The sequence below is a fragment of the Neovison vison genome, chromosome 9, assembly GCF_020171115.1.
Source record: "Neovison vison isolate M4711 chromosome 9, ASM_NN_V1, whole genome shotgun sequence".
Lineage (NCBI taxonomy): Eukaryota > Metazoa > Chordata > Mammalia > Carnivora > Mustelidae > Neogale > Neogale vison.
Window position 1 is genome coordinate 51,309,318 of NC_058099.1, and position 24,569 is coordinate 51,333,886.

Here is a 24,569-nt window from a genome sequence, read left to right on the forward strand (position 1 = left end):
TGTTCCAGACTTCTGAGTCTAGATTATTTTCTCCTCCTCGTAAGTCCTTATAATCAAGCTTTTAAAATTACACATGGTCCATTATTTTACCATTGTGTAAGAAAATGTTCATCTGTGGATATTATTGCCTTATTTACTATATAGCTTATAGCTCTTATACTAAATTCAAGTACACAAAGGGGAGAAGTTTAGTAGAAAACATGATTATTCAAATGCCATGCACTTAACACTACGTTGCATCCTAGAATATATCCTATGTTCCATCCAAATCATACCCTAAAATAGAAAGATCATTGTTAGAATATTATGTGCAGTTACAGGTGCTATATTTTAAGAAAAATATTGACAATATAGATACTAATGATATGGAATGCATTCAGAAATGCAACTGAAAATAGGGTAACACCTATGAAATATATATATGAAAAATTATGAGAAATAAGAGGAGTTAATTAACTAATGAAAAGATAAAGTTACAGATAAAGATATTATTTGAAGATTATTTGAAAATAATCTTCCATTATTTGAAGATCTAGGCTACAGAATAGAGATTAGATTGTTTCTGAGATGCTCTAGATAAGGATTCAAGATAAATGGGATTACAAGATAATTGTAAAAAAGCAAATTTCAACTCAATAAATGAAACAATGTTCAAATATAAACAATATAAAGTGAAAAGAACAGTCTCAAAAAGTACCTCAACTTACAAAATGTAAGTATCAAGCAATGACTAAAAGGCATATTATCTTACTGAGAAAAAGATAGGAATAAATGATAATTTTAAGATTTCTACAAATGTATGATTCCATAACTATTTAAATTATTTTTCTGACTTCATCAAATTATAGACTTAAAAAAAATAATTATACCATGAATAGATAAGCCAACCAGTCTGTCATCCTTAATTTTATACTTGTCCTCAATCCTATGATAAGATTTTAAAATTGTGATACAATGAATTTTTGCTTAGGTAATAAACTAATATATATACATTAACTGCTATCTAACCAAAAATCCTGCCCTGACATATCTATAGCTCTTGCAATGTACTAAATATATGTAAAGACATATAAATATATACTGAATAGAGAGATATACAAAAAATGTATGTACATATCAAGTTTTAACTACACAAATATTATATAATACAAACACACAGAATTTATATATTACATATATAAATATCTCACATTTGTGTATTTAAATATATGATAGTATGACCAGAGAATGAAATTTTACTTACAGAAGCATATGGTAAATTTTGATTGTATGATTTACTTTAACAAGTTTAAGTAAAAAATGCATATACATACATATGTGTATATGTATATATGTGTATACAGATGACATGTGTATATATGAATGCATATACATTTATATATTTATGATTTGTTCTAACACCATTTTCTGATAGAGGTAACTGAAATAAGTTAATAGGTAGTATAAAATATTTCAAAACACTTAAAAACAAGTTTTTCAAATAATTCTACTTTGTGTTAGTATAGAAAGAATATCTCATAAACTAGAACTATTTAGAATATAATAAAATAAAAAGTCAAATTGGATTTCTCATATATTGCCCATTAGAACAATAATGAATATTAGATAACACCTGGCTGGGAATATTTTGGAAGGAAACAATGAATGAATGCACTGCTCTTGTTAAAAATGGAGACAAGGGGCTCCAGGGTAGCTCAGTGGGTTAAGGCTCTGCCTTCAGCTCAGGTCATGACCTCAGGGTCCTGGGATCAAGCCCCACATTGAGCTCTCTGCTCAGCAGAAAGCCTGCTTTCCCTTTCCCCCTGCTCTCTGCCTACTTGTGATCTCTCTCTGTCAAATAAATAAATAAAATCTTTAAAAATGGAGACAAGACTACTCTTTGAGAATGCTCTTTCCAATCTTTTGATTCTCTTAGTTAACTATTCCCAGTTTCGTATATATAATTCCAGATAGTTTCAATACATAAACATATGTCCTCAAAGAAGACATACTCTTGTTATTTTAGAGTGCTAATAATATTCATATATGTCACCATTCTGAATAACTAATGACTTAATGTTAAATTTAAAAACTGAATATACTTGCCTGACAAGGGTAATATCCATATCCTTCTGGTTAAGTTCAGTCTGTTTATTATTCAACTGCAATGACAGAGCATTATATTTACTCTGTGATGCTTCAATTTCTTTCTTTGCTTCAATTAAATTGTCTTCAAAGGCCTAAATCAGAGGACTTATATCACAATCAAATATAATAAGTATCAAACAAATAAATATAAATGAAATATATTATATTTAACTAATCTACAAAATGACAGTAAAAAATTTGTAGTATTTTCAAATTTTATATTTTCACTTAACTAAAAAAACTTTAGTACAAACAATAACTTAAATACCAGTCACAGTTTACTTTTTTTCAGAAAATAAAAAAAGTATTACAGCTTTCTGGCACAAAAGCTAAGAATTTGAAGCAATTAAATATGAAAACCTATGTAGAAATGTACTTATTAAAATTACAATGTAGAAATCCCTGTATAATGAAAAAGCATCAATTATGTGAATAAAAATGAGTTCATTTACATAAATAGTACTTGGGACAAACACTATATATTTCATAATTCCTCTATTTTAGATGTATACACATAACTACACCAGGAGAAAAAAAGATAATACTGCAAAAATATCAACATAATTTTGTAATACTTGAGATTTAGATAATGCCCAGTTCCCCTGATCATGATGAAATTTTTCCTCAAGTTTTTTAAAGTTGGCGTTTTCCTCCAGATAATTGTTTTTTTATCCATTTTAAAACTATTTCAAAATTAATGTTATTTTCTAAAGCTGTATTTTCTCCAAAATATATTATAAAACTTTGATTATTTTCATAAAGTATTAAATAAATATGATATCTAAAAATAGAGTATACCCACATACATTCGTTATTTGCAGAAGTGAGCACTAGGTTTTACATCAACCACTACTCTACTCTAGCCATGACCTCATACTTCATATATTACCTTACCATAGCCAGAGTAATATTTTGAAAATAAAAATACTGGCTTTCAGCTAAGAAAGCACTTTTGAGTATTTCTCAAATTTCCATTTATTACACAGGGCAATGACTGCTCAGTGGGGAGTCTGCATGAGATTCTCTCCTTCTCCCTGTCCCTCTGCCCTTCCCCCCACTCATGCACAAACACTTGCATGCACTCTCTCTCTCAAATAAATAAGTAAATCTTAAAAGAGGGTTGTTAACTCTTTAAAACATTAAAATAACTACTAGGGGTACCTGAGTGGCTCAGTTCTCAGTTGGTTAACTGTTTTGGGCTCAGGTCATGATCTCAGGGTCCTGGGATCAAACCCCACGTCAGGCCATACACTCAGCAGGGAGCCTAGTTGTCCCTCTCCCATGCTCTTCCCCCACAAATGTGTTCTCTACCTCAAATAAATACGTAAAATCTTTAAAGAAACTTTAAAAATAAATGTAACTACCATATAATCCAGCAAGCTCACTCCTTAGAGCAGGAGTATCTTGAAGAGATATTTGCACACCCACGTTCATACCAGCACTGCTCATAATAGCTTAGAGGTAGAACCACCCAGATGCTGGATGAATAGATTAAAAATGGGGTCTATACATAAAACAGAAAACAATGAAGCCTAAAAAGAAAGGAAATTCTGTCACATGGTACAACATGGATGAACTTTGAGGACACTATCATTAAAATCATTATCATTAAAAAACAAAAAAAGATAAAATGAAAAGGCCACATATAATAAAAAATGCCACTAAAGTGATGTAAATTATTTTAAAACATTCAAATGAAAATGGAACTCCTGGTGATAAAAAGCAAAATTAACAAAATGAAGAGCACAAAAAAACTCACTAGTGTAGCTGAACATTTAACATGAGATGACAAAAATAAGAAAAAAACAAAGATAAATCCAAGAAAAAAAGAGTAACAAAAAAGTTAACAGCCCAAGAGAAATGTGGACACCACAAACTGCACCAACATCAGCATAATGGGACTACCAGAAGAACAGGCAAAAGAATAAAAAATAGAAGAAAAATTCAAAGAAATAATGACTGAAAAATTCCTAAATCTCATGAAAAAAATTTAATCTAAACATCTGTGAAGCTCAACAACCTCCAAGTATTGTACATGTATAAATCCACAAACATACAGTGAAAATACTGACAGCCGAAAACAAGAAAATCTTAAACACAAGAGAAAAACCATTCCTCATTTTCGAGAGACCTCAGTAAAATTAACTGACTTTTCTTCAGAAATAATGATGCCAGACACTGAGATAATAATTCAAAGTGCTCAAAGAAACAAATAACAAACAAACAAACAAACAAACAAAAAACACCTGCCAATGAAGAACCATATATATACAGTAAAGCTATCATTTAAAACTAAAGGTGATAAGTGACATCAGGAAAATAATACAGCTCCAAGCATTTTGCCCTGGCAGAAATATCAAAAAGAAAGCAGAAACTTTCAGAACCAATGTTAGAAAAACTACGGAATGCATTCAAAGGTTTACAACAACCAAGCAAATGCTGAGCTAAGAATAAAAGCAACTTAAAAATGGGGCAAAAGATTTATGGAGTTTTCAGTTGCCCTTCCCACACTGTCTCCAGCAAGCTGACCATTTTAAAGACTGTGAATCTTAAAGTAGTAATATTCTTAGAATGGCAGGAGCCCATGTTCCCAGTTGGAGATCCTGGTTCCTGGTTTGAGAGGAAGCAGAACAGACTTTAGAGTAAACGAATATGTGTGTCTGTTCCAATTTATCCAAGGGCTACCTGAATTATAGATTCAAAGCCATTATGTCTGTTTGATCCAACTGGGATCAAAGACTGGATAAATGGAGGAGATAGCTCAAAAATATCAAAGGTTAACTAACAAACCACAGATGTGTGGTACAAAAGATTACTGGTTGAGGTATACAACAGAATGCCTCAGACATGGGAGCAAAAGCCTTGGAAGATTCTTGGGGACATTAGGACATTCAAAAATACCCATTGCGCCTGGGTGGCTCAGTGGGTTGAGCCGCTGCCTTCGGCTCGGGTCATGATCTCAGGGTCCTGGGATCGAGTCCCGCATCGGGCTCTCTGCTCAGCAGGGGGCCTGCTTCCTCCTCTCTCTCTCTGCCTGCCTCTCTGCCTACTTGTGATCTCTCTCTGTCAAATAAATAAATTAAAAAAAAAAAATACCCATTGATTTGGGAGAGTTTAGAAAGCCACACAGAGGCTCAGAGAAAGATGCATGCTCAGAAAAGAGAAAAGAAGACCCAAAGTTTTACCCTTGGCTGAGCTCTGAGCTCACTGCAAATATGGAGAAGTACTGAAGAAGTCTTAGCACAGAGACAATACAAAGACTGGGAGAGGGATTTGTTTTGTGTCTGTGGATGTGTGTTTTGCTGTTGTTGTTTTTGCTTCTTTGTGTTTTGTTTTGGCTCCTGCCATTCAAGGAAAACTACAACACAATGGGGGGTGAACAAAAGCTAAAGAATAGAAACCTCAGTGACCTTCCACAAGTGACCTTAAACTCTTACAAATATAGATTGGGAGATATCTAAACAGACTACCACAGCCTTCAAACAATCAAAAAAGCAGCAAGACTTCAGAAAGGGGTAGAATCTGACTTCCAAAGTTATACTCAAATACCCAACTTTCAACAACAATAAAATATCACAAGGCATACAAAAATAAAATAAAACAAAAAACAAATAAAACATAAAAGTATGGCTTAACCAAAGGAACATACAAATTAACAGAAAACATTCCTGAGGAACCCCCGATATCAGATTTATAGCGCACACACTTTAAAATAACTATCCTAAATATCCTTAGAGAGCTGAAGAAAAACATGAAAAAAGCTTAAAGGAAAACAATGTATAAACCAAAGGAATATCAATTAAAAAGGAAGAAATCAGTAAAAGGAATCAAACAATTCTGGAACTAAAAAAGTACAATAAAATGGATGATTCTCCAAAGCATCTAACAGATGCAGAGCAGGCAAAAGAAAGAATCAGCAAGCTAGAAGAAGAAATGTGTAAGATTATTGAAACACCAAAAAGAACATGAAGTGAACAGAACCTATCTGAAAACTTGGGACACCATTAACTAGACCAACATATACATTATGGGCATCCCAGAAAGAGAAGAGACAGAAGAGGAAGCAGAAATAATATCTGAAGAAATAATGGCCATGACATTCCCAATTTTGACGGAAGATATATATCTACAAATCCAAAGGCCCAACAAACTCCCAAGAACAATCAACAGAGAGACTTACAAATTATAATCAGCCTTTTGAAATTAAGCCCCTGCAAAAAGAATCTTGAAAGTAAGAGTGCCTTGTCACATAGAAGAGATCCTTAATGAGATTAATAACTAATTTCTCATCAGAAACCATGGATGCTAGAAGGCAATGAGATAACATATATAAAGACCTGAAAGTAAAGAAGTATCAACATACTCAGCAAAACTGTCCTTCAAAATTTAGAAAGTAAGAAATTCAGAGGTAAACAAAGGAAGACACAAAAAGTGAAGGAGTTCATTAATAGATCTGCCCTACAAGAAATGCTAATGGGAGTCCTTCAGACTGAGTTGAAAGGAAGCAAGATTGTAACTCAAAGCCATATGAAGAAATAAAGACCCCAGTAAAGATAAAGATAAATCCATAAGCCAGTATTATTATGTAATATTTGGTTTGCAACTCTACTTTTCATTTACCATATTTCAAAGAAAACCCCAACAAAATTATAGATCTGTGTTACAGGGCACAGAATTTATAATGATGCAACTTGTGGCAACAATAATGTAAAGTGGAGGGAAAGAGCAATATAGATGAGTTTTAGTATTGCTATTGTATAAGATGGCATCAATTCAAATTATATTATTTTAAGTTCATGATGATAAATGTAAACCCATGATAACCACAAAGAAAATACATCAAGAGAATAGACACACCAAAAAAATAAGAAGGGAATCAAAATGTGCCACTATAACAAATCAACTAAATACAAAGGAAGACAGTAACTGAGGATATAAGGGAGAAAAACACCTACCAGACAACAGCAAATAAATAATAAAATGTCAGAAGTTAGTCAATCCTAACTAGTAATTACTTTGTATATACATGGATTTAACTCTCTAATCAAAAGGCAGATATTGACAAAATAAAGAAAACATTATACAACAAAATATTGATTAAAACACTCACTTTAAATAAGTCAGTCAGAAAAAGATAAATACCATATAATTTCACTTATATGTGGAACTGAAGAAGCAAACAAATGAACAAAGAAAAAAGAGACAAAAATATCCAGACACTTAAATACAGACAACAAACTGATAGTTACCAAAGGAGCAATGGGTGAAATAGATGAAGGGCATTAAGGGTAGACTTATCATGAGGAGCACCAAGTAATGTATAGAATTGCTGAATCACTATATTGTACCTCTCAAACTAGTATAATACTGTATATTAATTATACTAGAGTTAAATTTTTTTTAAAGATTCACTTAGACCAAAAGACATAAACAGAATGAAAATGAAAGAATGGGAAAAGACAACCATGAAAATAATAAACAGAACTGGAATAGATATAAATATATTAGACAAAATATACTTTATGTCAAAAACAGTTAAAAAAATCAAAGGGATATATAGGATGTATATATTGATTACAGAATCAATTTTTCAAGAAGATGTAACTATAAACCAAACAACAGAGCCCTTAAATTATAAAGGAAGCAATTACAGAATTGAAAGGAAAAATAGATCTCTACAGTAGTAGTTGGAGAATTCAATACTCCACTTTAAATAATGACTAGAACACTTAGAAGGTCAACAAGGATGAAGAGGGCCTAAAAAACACTATAAACTAAGTAACCCTAACAAATGTTTATGGAACACACTACTCCAAAAGAGCAGAATATACATTTTTCTCAAGTACACATGGATAATCCTCCATAACTGACCATGTTAGGCCAAAAAACAATTCTTTTTTTTTTTTTTAAAGATTTTTTATTTATTTATGTGACAGACAGAGATTACAAGCAGGCAGAGAAACAGGCAGAGAAACAGGCTGAGCAGAGAGCCCGATGCGGGGCTCGATCCCAGGACTCTGAGATCATGACCTGAGCCGAAGGCAGCGGCTTGACCCACTGAGCCACCCAGGCGCCCCTTTTTTTTTTTTTAGCAAGTAAGTTTTGTTGTTGTTGTTGTTTGTTTTTTTTTTTTTAAAGATTTGATTTTATTTATTTGAGAGAGAGAGACAGTGAGAGAGAGAATGAGCGAGGAGAAGGTCAGAGAGCGAAGCAGACTCCCCATGGAGCTGGGAGCCTGATGTGGGACTCGATCCCGGGACTCCAGGATCACGCCCTGAGCCGGAGGCAGTCGTCCAACCAACTGCGCCACCCAGGCGTCCCCAAAAAACAATTCTTAATTTTAAAACATTATCATTATACAAAACATCTTTTCTAATCATAGTGGATTACAGCCAAAACTCAATAACAGAAGAAAAATTTTAAAAACTTAATATGTGTTAATATGTGGAAATTAAATAATATACTCAGAAACAATCCATAGGTCAAAGAAGAAATCACAAGAGAGGCAGAAAATATTCAGAAATGAATGAAAGCAAAACAAAAATATTAATACAGCCTGCAGCAAAGGCAGTATTCAGAGAAAATTTTAGAGCTATAAATGCCAATGTTAAAAAAGAAAACATATCTCAACTTAATAATCTAATTTTACCCCTTGAAGAAACAGAGAAGAAATATCAAAGTGAAACCAAACAGAAAAGAAGAAATAATAAAGATTAGTGTGAAAAAAATTTTTTAAAGGTAACACCAAAACAATAAAGAATCAGTTAAAGCAAAGGGTGACTCTGAAAATAGCAACAAAATGAACAAACCTTTAGTTAGAATGACAAAGAAAAAAGAGAAAGAAGGTAAATAACTAAAATCAAAACTCAAAGTGAAGTTACCACTACAAACTATATAGAAATAAAAAGGATTATTAGAGAATACTCTAAGCAATTTTACAACAATAAATTAGATGACCAAGACAAAACTGACATATTCTTAGAAACACACAAATCACCTAAACTCAAGAACAAATATAAATCTCAACAGATCTATAATAACTGAAGAGGTTTAATCAGTTATCAAAACTACCCAACATAAAAAATTCTAGTACCAGATTGCTTCACTGGTGAATTCTACCAAACATTTTTGGTAGAATTTTTTTTAATTTTTTATGTATCTGAGAGAAAGAGAGAGAGAGCACAGGGGGGCAGAGGGAGAGGGAGAGAAGTAGACTCCCCACTAAATGCAGAGCCCAGCACAGGGCTCAATCTCACAACCCGAGGATCAGGACTCATGCCAAAACCAAGAGTTGGATGCTTAAACACCTAAGCTGCCCAGACATCCCTCCACCGAACATTTTAAAAGAATTAATACCAATTCTTCTTGAACTCTTCCCAAAAATATGAGAGGAGGAAACATTTTCTAATTCATTCTATAAGGCCAGGTTTATCTTGGCACCAAAGCCAGATAAAGACAAAAATATCCCAGCAACATAAAGTTGGTTTAACATCCCAAATCAAGTAACATAATACACCATACCCACAGAATAAAAGACAAAAAAAAAAAAAAATCATTTCAAGAGATGTTAAAAAAAAAAAAAAAGCATTTGCCAAAATCTAAAACCCCTTCATGATAAAAACAACAACAATCAAATACTAGGGATAGAGGGAAGCTTCCTCAATCTGATAGAGCAAATATCATACTTAAGGATGAAAGAGCAGATTCTTTCCCCATGAGATCAGGAACAAGACACAGACGTCTACTCTTTTTTTCTATTCAGTTGTCTACTAGAGAGTCTAGCCAGGGTAATGGGGAACAAAATGAAACAAAACACATCCATATTGGAAAAGAAAAAGTAAATTATCTCTATCTGTAGATGACATGATCTTACACATAGAAAGTCCTAAAGAATCAACCTTATTGAACAACGTTGCAGGTATAAGATCACTATATAAAAATTAAAAATTAGGAATGAACAACCCAAAAAGGAAATAAAGAACTCCATTTAGAATAGCATAAAATTAAATATTTAGGAATATTATGTACCTGGGCACTGGGTTTTATACAACTGATAAATTATTGAACACTACATCTGAAACTAATGATGTACTATATGTTAGCTCATTCAATTTTAATTAAAAAAATGAATTCCATTAAAGAAAAAAGAAATAATACAAACTCAAAGAAATGCAAATACTTTTCTGTAAAGAAGTGCATCATACTCTGAAAACCACAAAACATTACTGAAAGAAATTAAAGTAGACCTAAAAAAATGAAACACACCATGTTGATGGAGATGTTATAATATTGCTAAAATAGTGGTATTTGCCAAATTGATCTTCTGATTTGATGCGATCTCTATCAAAATAAACACAACTTGCTTTTTTTGTAAGAAACAGAAAAGATGATTCTAAAATTCATATGGAAATGCAAGAGATCCAAAATAGCCAATTTTGAAAAAAGAATAAAAAATCTGGATGACACACAATCCCATTTCAAAATCTATTATAAATCTATAACAATAAACTGTGTGGCACAGACATGAGGATAAATGCATAAATCAAATGGACAGAATAGAGATCCAGAATAAACCCTTATATTTACAGTCCACTGATATTCAATAAACACAGTAGCAGTGGGGGAAACAATAGTCTGTTTCAACAAATGGCGTTTGAACAACTGAATAACACGTGCAAAAGAATGAAGTTGGATTCTTGTCAAACACCATATTAAAAAATTAACTCAAAATGGATCAAAGAATTAAATGTAAGATATAAAACTATAAAACTCCTAGAAGAAAACATAGGTTTCCATCTTCTTGATCTTTGATGAGGCAATGGTTTCTCAGATATGACACCAAAATCAGGGGTAACAAAAGAAAATGTAGATAAATTAAATATCAAAATTTAAAACTTTTATGCTTCAAAAACACCATTAATAAAGTAAAAACCACTCCAAAAATTGAAGAAAATAGTTTCAAACTCTATAGCTGAAGAGACTTGTATCCAGAAATATAAGTAAAGGGAATGAAATACGCATTTCTTCAAAAATAGACAAACAGCCAATAGCATCTGAAAAGAGGCTCAACATCACTAGCCATCAGGGAAATGCAAATCAAACCCACAATGAGAAACCACTTCACATCCACAAAAACAAATCCAAAAGGCAGACAATAACAAGTGTTGATGAGAACAAAAAGAAATCAGAACCCTCACAGACTGCTGTTCACAATGTAAAGTGGTGCAGCTGCTTTCCAAAACTGACAGTTCCTCAAAAGCTTAAAACCAGTTACCATATGAACCAATAATCTCAATCTTTAGTATGTATCTAAGAGAAATAAAAATACAGGTATGTATACATGAGATCTTGTACACAAGTGCTCACAGCAACATTACTGAAGACACAAATGTTCATCTACTGGTGATAAATAAAATGTAGGATAGCGATGTAATGGAATATTATTCAACAATAAGAAGGAATGTGGTACAGATACATGCTACAACATGGATAAACACGGCAAACATTATTCTAAGTAGAAGAAGTCAGTCACAGAAGACCATATACTATGATATTATTTATATGAAATGTTTAGAATGGACAAATCTACAAAAAAGAAAGCAGATTACTGGTTATCAAGGGATCCAGGGTGAAGGGGTAAATGCAGCGTGATTGCTAAAGGTTACAGGGTTTCTTTTCGAAATGATAAAAATATTCTAAAAGTAATTGTGGTAATAACTGTACAACTCTGCATAAGCTAAAAACGATTGCACTCGACTGTGAATTTTAAAAGGATTACATGTGAATTATATGCTAACTAATACTTTAAGAAGGAAAGAAAGATGCAAAGTTTTCTTAATAACTTAGAAAAATCAAGAAAATATACAAATTTTTAGCACTAATAAGATAATTAGAAAAATTATTCAAAAGAAGGTTAAGATAAATCAGTATCAACCCTGCCTTCCAGAATAATTAAAATATAATTTAAAATATTATTTACCATTATACAATCTTTTTACAATAATATTAGTAGCTAGGACTAAATCTAGTTAACAGTGGACAATGCCATTTTAAGAAAGGTATAAAATCGGGGCACCGGAGTGGCTCAGTGGGTTAAGCCTCTGCCTTCAGCTCAGGTCATGATCCCGGGGTCCTAGGATCGAGCCCCGCATTGGGCTCTCTGCTCAGCAGAGAGCCTGCTTCCTCCTCTCTCTCTCTACCTGCCTCTCTGCCTACTTGTGATCTCTGTCTGTCAAATAAATAATCTTTAAAAAAAAAAAAGGTACAAAATCTTATTCCACATATATGAACAGTAGGGTCAAAATTCTCCCAAGATTAATTCATAAACTAAGTGTGGTTCCAATCTACTTTCTAATAGAACTTTTCAGTAAAACTAATAAAATCATTCCTGTTCATTAAGATTTAATTATTTGAGTCGTTTCTCAGCCTTTAGGCTAAGATCAAGTTTAAGATTTATTTATTTATTTGAGACAGAGAGAGAGAACGTTCCTACATGTCAGGGGAGGAGCAGAAGGAGAGGGGGAGAGAGAGAATCTCTAGCAGACTCCTTGCTGAGCAGAATCCCATGCAGGACTCAATCTCACAACCCAGAGATCATGACCTGAGCCCAAACCAAGAACTCAACTAACTGAGCCACCCAGGTGCCCCAGTAACAAAACAGTTCTTAAATACTACAAGATAGTGAAGAAGCACATACAAGGTTCACAACTTGACAAAAAAAAAAGCAGACTTCCTACCAAATAATGGGTCAAATTACAAAACTACAATACCTAAAACCATGAAAACAATAAGATGTCCAGAAACAAACCTAAACACAGAGGAACGCTTTGAGATGTGAGAGATTACATCACAAATCAATAAACTATTGAATAAATGGTGTGAAACAACAGACCCCAAAATAAACTCTAAGTACATTACAGACTTTGGAATAGGGAAAACTTTAGCAAATAAGATTGCCAATGCAAAAACATCAGAGAATAATAAAACATACTCTTTCTAGATCCACAAACTTTTCAAAGTCCAATTTACCTTACTTGAGATTCATGGAACAGAAAGTACTTGCAGTACAAACAGCAAAAAAGTATTACTACCCAGAATAAATAATGTCTACAAATTCATAAGACACACTTCCCAATTAAAGGAAAAAGTCCCAGAACTAAAAACCACAGCAATATATATATATATATATACTATTTAAGTGGCAAATAGTCATCAATGGTATTCAAAGTATCACCAAACACTCATGTGGCTATGAATTAACATAAGGAAGTACCACTCACCCTTATCATACTACCAAACAGCTTAGAGATTGCAGGGAAGCAGAAACTGACATAAAAGTTGAGAAAACAAATGCACCAGAATTCATTTCTCTCAATGGCTCAATTGTTCTCTGATGATACACTAAAAGATTTTTTTTTAAGATTTTATTTATTTATTTATTTGTCAGAGAGAGAGAGTAGGCACAAGCAGGCTGAGTGGCAGGCAGAGGCAGAGAGAGAAGCAGACTCCCCACTGAGCAAGGAGCCCGATGTGGGACTTGATCCTAGGACGCTGTGATCATGACCTGATCCGAAGGCAGCCGCTTAACCAACTAAGCCACCCAGGAGTCCCAATACACTAAAAGATTTCATGTATTTTCTTAAATATGTGCAATGAACTGATTCACACACTCAGAAATACACATTCCCTTCACCTTTAAAATGATCACAGACACACACACATCTTAGTATATCCATACTTAGTGTATTTTAATAGATAGATATATATACACACACACACGTGTGTGTGTGTGTACTTATGTTACATATTCTTTTTATGTGTGCATACATAGAGGCACTATCGTATTTACTAGCATAAAAATTTGTTTCTGGGCTTTTCAACAAAATCTATGGTAAAAGAGAAACCTAAAATTCAATGGAAAAAAATTAACAAAAATATTCTCAAGACAAAGAGAAAGCCACCAAAAAATTATTATTTTGAAAAATACTGATGGACATATTACAAAGATTGACTGTACCTTTCATCTTCTATGAAAATAAAATCTTACTATGAATAAGGCCATCTTAAGCCAAAGAAAAGCACCATCTTCAAAACACACATGAGTATTTCTCAATTGCTTCATGCTTTTTTCCCATTTTATTTTTCAAAAGACCTGGAGAATACATTCTTAAAACTCTACTGTAATGAATTCTAGCTATACTTACAAATTTAAGCTCTAACTGAGAAAAGTCAAACCTCGTGATTCTAAATATGTTTTTTCAAAACATGTTTCATTTCAAGATGCTACAGCCTTTATTTTTTAATGATTACATTTTAGATAACTATTTGAAGTCAGTTTCCTGCTTTGCAACATCAATTTTTAAAAAGCTGTGGGTCTTAAGTGAAGGAATATAAATTAATGCTGGTCCCCACTGGTGGATTTGAATATATAACTTGTTATTTAAAGAAAATCACATGTAATAAACTTCCTATAAGAAGTTGGATCTGAAATAACAGCATCATTCTCATGCTCTCCACTCTCACTGCATACCTTTATTTTTGCATCAATGCTATGTTTTTCTTTTCTCCAATGTGCTTCTTGCTTCCTCAGTTTCTCCAGGTCATTTAGCAGGTCAGCACAGCGGGTACTTAATTTCTCATTCTCCTCCTCCAGATTTTTTATAACCAGTCTGCTTTGCTCTTCCTTATTCTGTACACACTCCTTAGTGTCCTGTAGAACAGTACCACAAGGGCCGATAAACAAAACAAAGGAAAAAAAAAAGGTGAGAACTAATCAGCAAATATAAACTGTGCAGTTTTACCCTCACAGCAGCTTCTTCTATATTTGATGGCCAAGGTCACCTGTATACTTTTATTGGCCTCTTTTCATGCAGGTGGATGGGTCATATTTTTTCACTGGATGACAGCTTTGATGAGTACACATTTGCAAAGAGCCCATTAATTGATCAAGCTGCCTTTGATGCTGTCCCCAGCTATTTTTGAGACCCACACAGACATATCCTCCCAGACCTGGGTTTTATCAATTAATAATGCCAGTCCCATCAGAATCTAATTACAAGAAGCCACATATTCACACTCCTACTTTCTTAGCTCCATTTCCATCATTAACTATTTATCTGAAAGTTATAAAGCTTGGAGTCTTATCTTTAAAGCATCTTTCTCAGTTTCTGCATGTGAGAAAACTGTGTGGTACAGCAGGGCCTAAGGCAATTTTTCCTCCAAGCTTGTCACTTTCTGTGCCACAAAGGCTGACAAAGCTTAAAGTAGGATTTCAAAGCAATAATACTGTAAAACTATGCACAAGCCAACACACCTTAACTTCTTGACTTTTATCTTTAAATTTCTTCTGCAAGTCACTGAAATCTTTCCTCAAGAAAGCATTTTCTTCATCAACTGCAATCTTCCGTTTTACAAGGTCATTTATTTCTATTTGTAGTCCTGTTTCTCTCTATGGAAAAAAAAAATCACAATCATTGGTAAACTGGTATTTCTAAGAAAAAAATACTTTATTTTAAAAAGTTTCACATTTTGATCAATAATATTAGGATTAACTAGTTTTCATAATAATGTCTACTATCAAAGTTCTCATTTCTGGTAACATGCCCATCAATTTTCAAGTAAACAGGCAAGGGTGGTATCTGTTTATTAGTTTAAGATGAAGAACACATAAAAACTGGATGCCAAATTTTTTTTTAATTTATTTATTTGATAGACAGAGATCACAAGTAGGCAGAGAGGCAGGAAGAGAGAGAAAGAGGAGGAAGCAGGCTCCCTGCTGAGCAGAGAGCCCGATGTGGGACTCGATCCCAGAACCCTGGGATCATGACCTGAGCTGAAGGCAGAGATGCCAAATATTTTAAGCCACATTCAGAAAGCAAACTTTTGGGATTCAGGTGCAAAATAGAAGAAAAACAAAATTTTATAAAACATTCCAAAGAAAATGTATATATACCTAAAGATAAGAATTACCCTCTTATTTGAGTATCATTTGGAAGAAAATCCATATTCTATGGATAATTATTTATCCATAGATAAACAATTATCTATGGAGTATTATGCCTCCATCAGAAAGGATGAATACCCAACTTTTGTAGCAACATGGACGGGACTGGAAGAGATTATGCTGAGTGAAATAAGTCAAGCAGAGAGAGTCAATTATCATATGGTTTCACTTATTTGTGGAGCATAACAAATAGCATGGAGGACAAGGGGCGTTAGAGAGGAGAAGGGAATTTGGGTAAATTGGAAGGGGAGGTGAACCATGAGAGACTATGGACACTGAAAAACAATCTGAGGGGTTTGAAGTGGCGGGGGGGGTGGAAGGTTGGGGTACCAGGTGGTGGGTATTATAGAGGGCACAGATTGCATGGAGCACTGGGTGTGGTGAAAAAATAATGAATAATGTTTTTCTGAAAATAAATAAATTGGAAAAAAAAATTATGATTTTGTGAAGGCACACGTAATTTTCAAGATTGGAAAATGACAAGTTTGTTTTGGTACCAAAGATAACTTGCTGTGTAGAAAAACATATTCACAATATTAAAACTGCCATAGTTTTTAACTGACTGCTCTTTTTACCTGCAGGAATACCTAAATAAGACCTAATTACAAGACATATCCATGACTCATTTCTTAGTTTCCCTCTTCTCTCAGAAAATTTACCCCTTCTTGGTTGTTTTTTGTTTGTTTGTTTGTTTCAAATTTATTTCACAGATAGAGATCACAAGTAGGTAGAGAGGCAGGCGGAGAGAGAGGAAGGAAAGCAGGCTTCCTGCTGAGCAGAGAGCCCGATGTGGGGCTCGATCCCAGGACCCCGGGATCATGACCTGAGCTGAAGGCAGAGGCTTTAACCCACTGAGCCACCCAGGCGCCCCCCCTTCTAGGTTTTTGATCTCATCTCTGTCTAAGTCTTACTAATACTAATTCAGCTGTGATGCTCTCCCAGTCAGCAATGTCACATTTCCAGCTTTCAATATAATACCTCCACTTGGATTATCTGCTGGAACTTGAAACTAATCTGCCAAAACTGAAATCCGTATCCTGATATTATCTCTTTCTAAACTTCTTCAACTTTTGTCAACCTAACTTTTGTTCATTTTTTCAACTAATATGTATTAAGCATCCATTACACACTTATAAGGGTTTTGAAAGCCTCCAGGTCATTTTTAATAGCACCGTTTCCCAAAGTCCCATTGGCCTGTCAAACAAGAAGACACATCAAGTTATAACATACTGTTCTGTTACTAAGTAGGATGCTCAACAGAAAACCTGACCTTCATTTCATCTCTGATCTGTCAGTGATGCTCATCTGATTCTTAAATATTTTGTACTCCCATATTTACTCCTTATTAAACATGCTCCAAGTGACTTGAGGAGGAGCTTCAAGGATAGGATGCAGAACAGGATGAGTTTCAGGAATAAAGTGAGAGTAACTACTATATTCTAATTTTTTAAGCTATAATGTTAATTGTTGATTTTACTTTAGTTCTAATTGAAAATATTTGAGGAGCACCTGGATGGCTCAGTTGGTTAACTGTCCCACTCTTTTTTTTTTTTTAAGATTTTTTTTTAAGACTTTATTTATTTATTTGACAGAGATCACAAGTAGGCAGAGAGGCAGGCAGAGAGAGAGAGCAAGGGAAACAGGATCCCTGCTGAGCAGAGAGCCGGATGCAGGCCTCGATCCCAGGACCCTGGGATCATGACCTGAGCCAAAAGCAGAGGCTTTAACCCACTGAGCCACCCAGGCGCCCAGCAGTCCCACTCTTGATTTCAGCTCAGGTCACAATCTCAGGGTGGTGAGATAGAGCCCTGTATCAATGCTGGGTGTAGAGTCTGCTTAAGATACTCTCTCTCCCTCTCCCTCTGCCCCACACCTGCCACTCCTCAGACACACATGTTCTCTCTTAAAAAAAAAAAAAATCAAATACTGAATACATACAAAAAATAATCTGTGAGAAATATGTAAGGTATGAAGAACAGAATAAAAAGAGTACCCTAGAATCCACAACCACCTAATTAAGAAACACAACCTTACCATTATCTTTAAGTCCTCTGTAGGTCCCCTGATCCTTATAACACTTCCATGTCCTCCAGGGCAAGGCACTATCCTACAACTTTGGTTCTTAGCCTTGTCTTTCTTTATAGTTTGAAGACACACATATCCCTATTTGATATACTGTACAGTTTAGCTTATTTTTTAACTTTATATAAATTAAATCATACTACATACATTCTGTAGCTTGCTATTTTTTGCTCAACATGTATTCCCAAATTCATCCATAGTGATACGTATAGCTACAGTTCAATTACCTTGGTGTATAGTATTATTCTATAATATAAATATACTATAATATATTTATCTATCTCTTGTTAGTGTATACTTCAGCTGCTTCCCATTTTGGGAAAAGGGGTATACAAACAATGCTGCTATAAACACTCTTAAACATGTCTCCTGATACAGATGAGCAAGAATTTCCCCCAACCAGTATTTTTCAAACTACAGATTACAATCTAGTAGTGGGTCATTAAATCATTTAGTCATCACAATCAGCATTTTTTAAAAGTGGAATAGAATACAATAAAAACTATCAAAATGTTAGCATAAATTCTCAGCAAAAAAACTATGAAAGAAGCAGATACACTATATTAAGTATCTCCTAAATTTTTACAGTGCTTAATTTTTCATTTATATTTTTTAAATATGATTACATTCATATTTGGTGCATATTTTGTTGTATTTTTACCTTATTATAAAAGTAAGGACAATTACTATATGATATTTTATTTCACATGTGGGTATATTAGGGAATTAGGTAGAATGTATTTTTTTTCAGTTTGGAGGTCATATTAATAAAAGTTTGAAAAATACTGCTTAAGATTATATTTGGAGGTAAAATCACTAAGTCATAGGCTATAAGCACTTCAAGAGTTCTCACAGCTCTACATCTGCACCAACACTTGACTCTCAGGCTTGGTAATTTTTTAAAAATCTAGTAAGTATAAATGGAACCTCAATATAGTTTTAATTTTTACTTCCCATTTTAACTATTAGGGCATATCAAAATCTCCCTGACATCAATCAAACAGCTTATGAATAGATGCATAAGTGTGGCCCATCCACAATTCACAGCCCATTTTTCTATTCTCATCTAAGTGTTACCCTCCTTCAAGATTCAATCTCTCCCTTTCTCCATGAAGGTTTCCTCAGACTGTCACAGTAATTTCTACCCTTCCGAGATTTCTGTCTTGCCCATATTATTCATTGGACACATTACATACTAACCATGTACTCTCCGTGTTTTCCAAACCAGATAAGCAAATGTTTATGAATGAGATGGACAAAGAATGATAAATTTAATCACATGAACACTAAGATTGTTTACAGACTATCTACAGACCTCTCCTTTAAAAGAACTGACAAAATGTGAGAATTCTCATCTATTCTAAAAACCAGTTAGACCCTAGAAGGAAAGAACACTGAGCCAAATGATTCAAGTTTTAGAAGGGATTGCCCATTCGTGTCAGCTAAACTTAACAGAAATTGACAACTTAAGCACCAATAGCAAGCACTTTCATGAGAATTATTTAATAATTTGAATTTCAGCATTTGAGTGAATTTAGTAATCAACAAGTCCAAATAAAGACTTAATTTTTAAATAAAAAGCATAATACAGTAGGTAATTAGCTAACCCGAACTATGAATATCCTTGTAATTAGTTTGATAAATCTGATATTACACTGAATAATCATTAAAGTAATAAAGATGCACTACCAATAAAAGACAATCAGTAACTTAAACCTTTAAAGATTTGCAAAATTTTGTGTAATGCAAAATATTTTCCTATTAAAGTATGCTCTTAGTGAACTACTTTAAATAATGAAACTACAGCTATATACAGCTATAATTCATTTTAAAATATAGCTTTATGAAAGTTTTCAACAAACTTTTCTGGATAGAGTACATTCTTAAGGGTCTGGCATGAGTTAATATTAAAATAGCAAACAGAACTCAGAGGAACCATAAAGCATAAAGGGTGACAAGAGAAAGTATGTCTGGAACAAATAATTTATTATGGATAAGACATGAAATGAATAATTCACATCATGGTCAAGAGAAGTCTATAGAGTAAGAAGAGAATGACAAAGATTATGACGCAGGAAAAAAGGGGAAGGAGGGGCAGCAGCATAAGACCTAAAACTCTACTGAGCAATACTTGAGCATGTTAATATATTATTTATATGACCTACTTTCAAAGGGGCATGGAAGTTTTAGTAAAAAACAGAGAAGTTATGAAGCCACAACAACTCAAACAATGGTAAATGGAGAAGAAGGATGGGGTAACAGATGTAACTGTAACAGAACTAAAACTCATTTATGAGCTTCTTACAAGGTTAAAAAAAAAGTGAGGGGGATAAAACATCAAAGATGTTCTAATTAAATACAATATACTAGGCTGTGAGTGGAGTCATATCATCTAATGCAATACTAGAAGGGGAATCTATTACCCAATTTATGTTATTACTATCAGTGACAGAGCTAAGGCAGTCTTAGCAAAAGAAGTTATAGGCAATGTTTTATGCTATCATCAGTAAAAATGTTATATTAGATTGTACTTCTATGAAAGTTTTTTCTGCAACCAGCTAAATAATAATGTGCATGAGTGCATGTATGTGTGTGTTTAACTTTCTAGAAATTTGACTAGATAACATAAGATTTAAATAAGCTATAGGAATTGTCATTCTTAAGTGTTATTCTATTCCATAGGCTATAAGTCTTAAAAATTAAGAGCTACTTAATATTGCTCAGTGGGACAACAAAAACATACTAGAGGGACTTTCAGTTTCCACTCAAGCATGTAAGAACTTGGAAGTCATCTTTCCTATTCACAAACATGAAAAAAAGCTGAACTAACTAAAAATCAACAACTCTTCCTAAATCTATCAAAGAACTGGGTGGGGTCATAGAGCAAATTATTGTTCCCCAAACTAGAGAAACAGAAGGTAGGGACAGATAGGGACAGATAATGACAATTTACCAGGGCAGAAAACTCCTTGGGAACCACTTCCAGAGGTAGGAAAATCTAATCTGTAATTAACAGATTGCTGGAAGATCAAAGTAGGCAAGTCTTGAGAGTTACAAAGTCCAAAAAAGCCCAATCTTGGCTAAGTTTTGCCAGAGCCTAACCAACCTAGCTAAAAGTAAATACCTAACTCCAACACCCTCTACCCTTTCTATCAGTCCAAGGCGCGGGGGGGGGGGGGGGGGGGATAATAAGTACTGAGAAGTACTTATTATGGTCACAATGTCAGGACATAAGCTCTCTAAAAGACTGAGACGTAGGGCACCTGGGTGGCTCAGTCAGTTACGTGGCTGCCTTCAGCTCAGGTCATGATCCCAGAGTCCTGGGACGGAGCCCTACATCAGGCTCTCTGCTCACTGGAAAACGTGGTTCTCTCTCTTCCTATGCCTGACCCTCCCTCTGCTGTACTTTCTCTCTCTCTCTCTTTCTCGGTCAAATAAATAAATTAAAAATAGTGGGTGCCTGGGTGGCTCAGCAGGTTAAGCCACTCCCTGGCTCAGGTCATGACCTCGGGGTCCTGGCATCGAGCCCCGCACTGGGCTCTCTGCTCAGCGGGGAGCCTGCTTCCCCACCCCACCCCTACCCCCGCCTCTCTGCCTACTTGTGATCTCTGTCAAGTAAATAAATAAATAACTTAAAAAAAAAAAGTTTTTAAAACCATTAAAAAAAAGCCTCTGCCTTCGACTCAGGTCATGATCCCAGGGTCTTGGGATCGAGCCCCATATCGGGCTCTCTGCTCAGCAGAGAGCATTCTTCCCCCTCTGTCTCTGCCTGCCTCTCTGCCTACTTGTGATCTCTGTCTGTCAAATAAATAAACAAAATCTTAAAAAAAAAAAAAAAAAAAAGACTGAGACCTAATTATGGAACTATAGAATGCTTCCCTTCCCTCTGACACCTCACCATATCAGTAGGGCTTCTATATAACAACCAGAGAATACAATGGGCAGAATCATGCGTCTCAGATGATATTTAAGAAATTTCTAGAGAGACACAAATAAAAAAGAACAACAAAACAAAGGTTAGCCTCTGACACATATAGCTATAGCCAAAGGTAAAAGCCCTATCCAGATGAACATAAAACCTCATACTAAAGGTCTACTCACCTCAGAACATTTTACCCATTTAGTCAATTTTAAGTCAACCTGGCTAGGCCATAGTACACACAGTACCCAGTTTTTCATAGTTTTTGAGGAAACATGAGTCTAATGTTACTGCAAACATATTTTTCAGATGTGACTAACATTTAAATCAATGGACTTTGAGTAAAGAAGATTACCTCTCCATAATGTGTCTGGGACTCATCCAGTCAACTAAAGACCACAAAGAAAGGGCTATAGGCCTCTGAGAAAGAAGGAATTGTACCCCCGGACTGCCTTCTGATTGAGTTGCTACATTAACTCTTCCCTGGGTTCCTATCTTGTCAGCCAGTCTTGCACAGTTCAGACTTGTCAGCCCACAATTACACGGGCCAATGCCTTAAAATCAATTTCCCCCTCCATATAGATACAGATAGATAAAGAGACATATGTATGCACATCTATTACTTCTACTTCTCTGAAGAACCCTAACAGACTTTGGTCCCATTTCGGACATCAGTCTTAAAATTGCAAGGACATGGATACCATCAACAACCTGAATCAGCTTAGAAGCAGATTTTTCCTACTTCAAGCCTCCAGATGAGAGCACAATCCAACTGTAACCTTGATTACAACCATATGAGATCCCAACTATGTCCAGATTCCTGACCCACAGCAACTTAATAACTATATTTCACTAGCTTATGATAATTTGTTATGCAGCAACAGGAAAAACCAATAAAATGTGATCTATTTTCCCACAGAATTTACACTAAAAATAATGGATAAGGTGGTTATGGAACATAAGCATTATAAATCTTGACAGTACAAAAAAACTCAACAAAAAAATGTGAAGAATAAGAAATAAGTCCTCCAATTACTCTCTATGAGTTCACTTTAAAATGCAGGAGAAACAAAGGCTGAATAAATCAAAATACACTAATTTTCTTATCTTTTTACAGTGCACAGTTGAGAGATATTATATACATTTTCAGAATATGTTAGAAGCAAGAAGTATACTGCTAAATATGATATTTAAGTAATAACTTAATCACTAAAAGAAATAATACAAACTCTAAATGTCCCCAACTATCAACATGAAAATGCATGTATATGCAAACGCAAATACACACAAATGAAAAATACAACAAATATAAAAAGCTAAGAAAACATTAAAAACATAAGTATAAGGACAGTCAGAGAACAAAGATCAAATAAGTATGTTATATCAAGAAATGCAGATGAGGTAAACTTATCTTAAAAAAGGAAAGATGTATAGATTGAGTCAAAACTCACTTGCAGGGAAGATGGTGGATTAGGAGGATCCTAATCTCACCTCATTCCACATTCACAACTAGATTACACCCACATCAGAGTAAATAACCCAGAAAATGACCTGAAGATTGGCAGAACAGACTCTCCACAGCTACATATACTGAAGAAGGTAGGAAAGACAGAGACATGGTTAGGAGCTAACGAGACCAATGGGACTGTATGTAGGAGGGAGGGACACTGCAGTGGTGGAGAGGGCAAAGGTGCCCCAGGCCACAGGGGATCTGCACAGGAAAGACAACCCTCCTAACATCTGGCTTTGAAAATGAGAGGGGCATAATTTTGCAAGTTCTTATAATCAGTGGGGCTTAACACCGGGAACTTTGAAAGTCAGCCAGCTTGGCTCTGGGAGAGCCTGGAGAGCAAGAGGAAACTGAGTCCCCCACCCTAAGCACTACAAAGAACCCTGCAGAGATAAAGCAATAGAAGCAGCAATTTTAAAAATGCCTTGGATAGGGGCGCCTGGGTGGCTCAGTGGGTTAAGCCGCTGCCTTCGGCTCAGGTCATGATCTCAGGGTCCTGGGATCGAGTCCCGCATCGGGCTCTCTGCTCAGCAGGGAGCCTGCTTCCTCCTCTCTCTCTCTCTGCCTACTTGTGATCTCTCTCTGTCAAATAAATAAATAAAATCTTTAAAAAAAAAAATGCCTTGGATATATAGGAATATTTCCTCGCCAATCTCAGAGCCTGTGCTGGAGGTACAGATTTCTTTGGGACAATTCTCCAGGAACAAAGGAGCTAAGTGGGTACCATTTCTTTTTTCACCCACCAACCTGGTGACAGAAACCTGCAGAGAACCAGCAGAGCCCCAACACTCCACCTAGCTGGCTATCAGCATACCTCCCCTTCCTCCCCACACCCCCATCCTTATGCTTCTGTGGATCCACACCCTCCAACCTTGGCAGGAGTTTTGGGCAGCTATAGATTCCCTTAACTAGTGGACAGGTTTGGACCT

The 24,569-nt window shown here is 34.8% G+C and overlaps 1 protein-coding gene across 5 annotated transcripts in view; it reads right to left on the bottom strand.

Annotated features, from left to right (window-relative positions):
* Positions 1 to 24,569, bottom strand: part of CNTLN (centlein) — a 291,584-nt gene that overhangs the window by 188,120 nt on the left and 78,895 nt on the right. For all 5 annotated transcript variants that reach the window (XM_044265616.1, XM_044265615.1, XM_044265613.1 and 2 more), the window contains exons 4-6: positions 15,440 to 15,574; positions 14,657 to 14,836; positions 2,086 to 2,219 (exon numbers count right to left, since the gene is read on the bottom strand). In XM_044265616.1, coding sequence (XP_044121551.1) covers positions 2,086 to 2,219; positions 14,657 to 14,836; positions 15,440 to 15,574 — 449 coding nt within the window. The remainder of the gene's footprint in view (positions 1 to 2,085; positions 2,220 to 14,656; positions 14,837 to 15,439; positions 15,575 to 24,569) is intronic.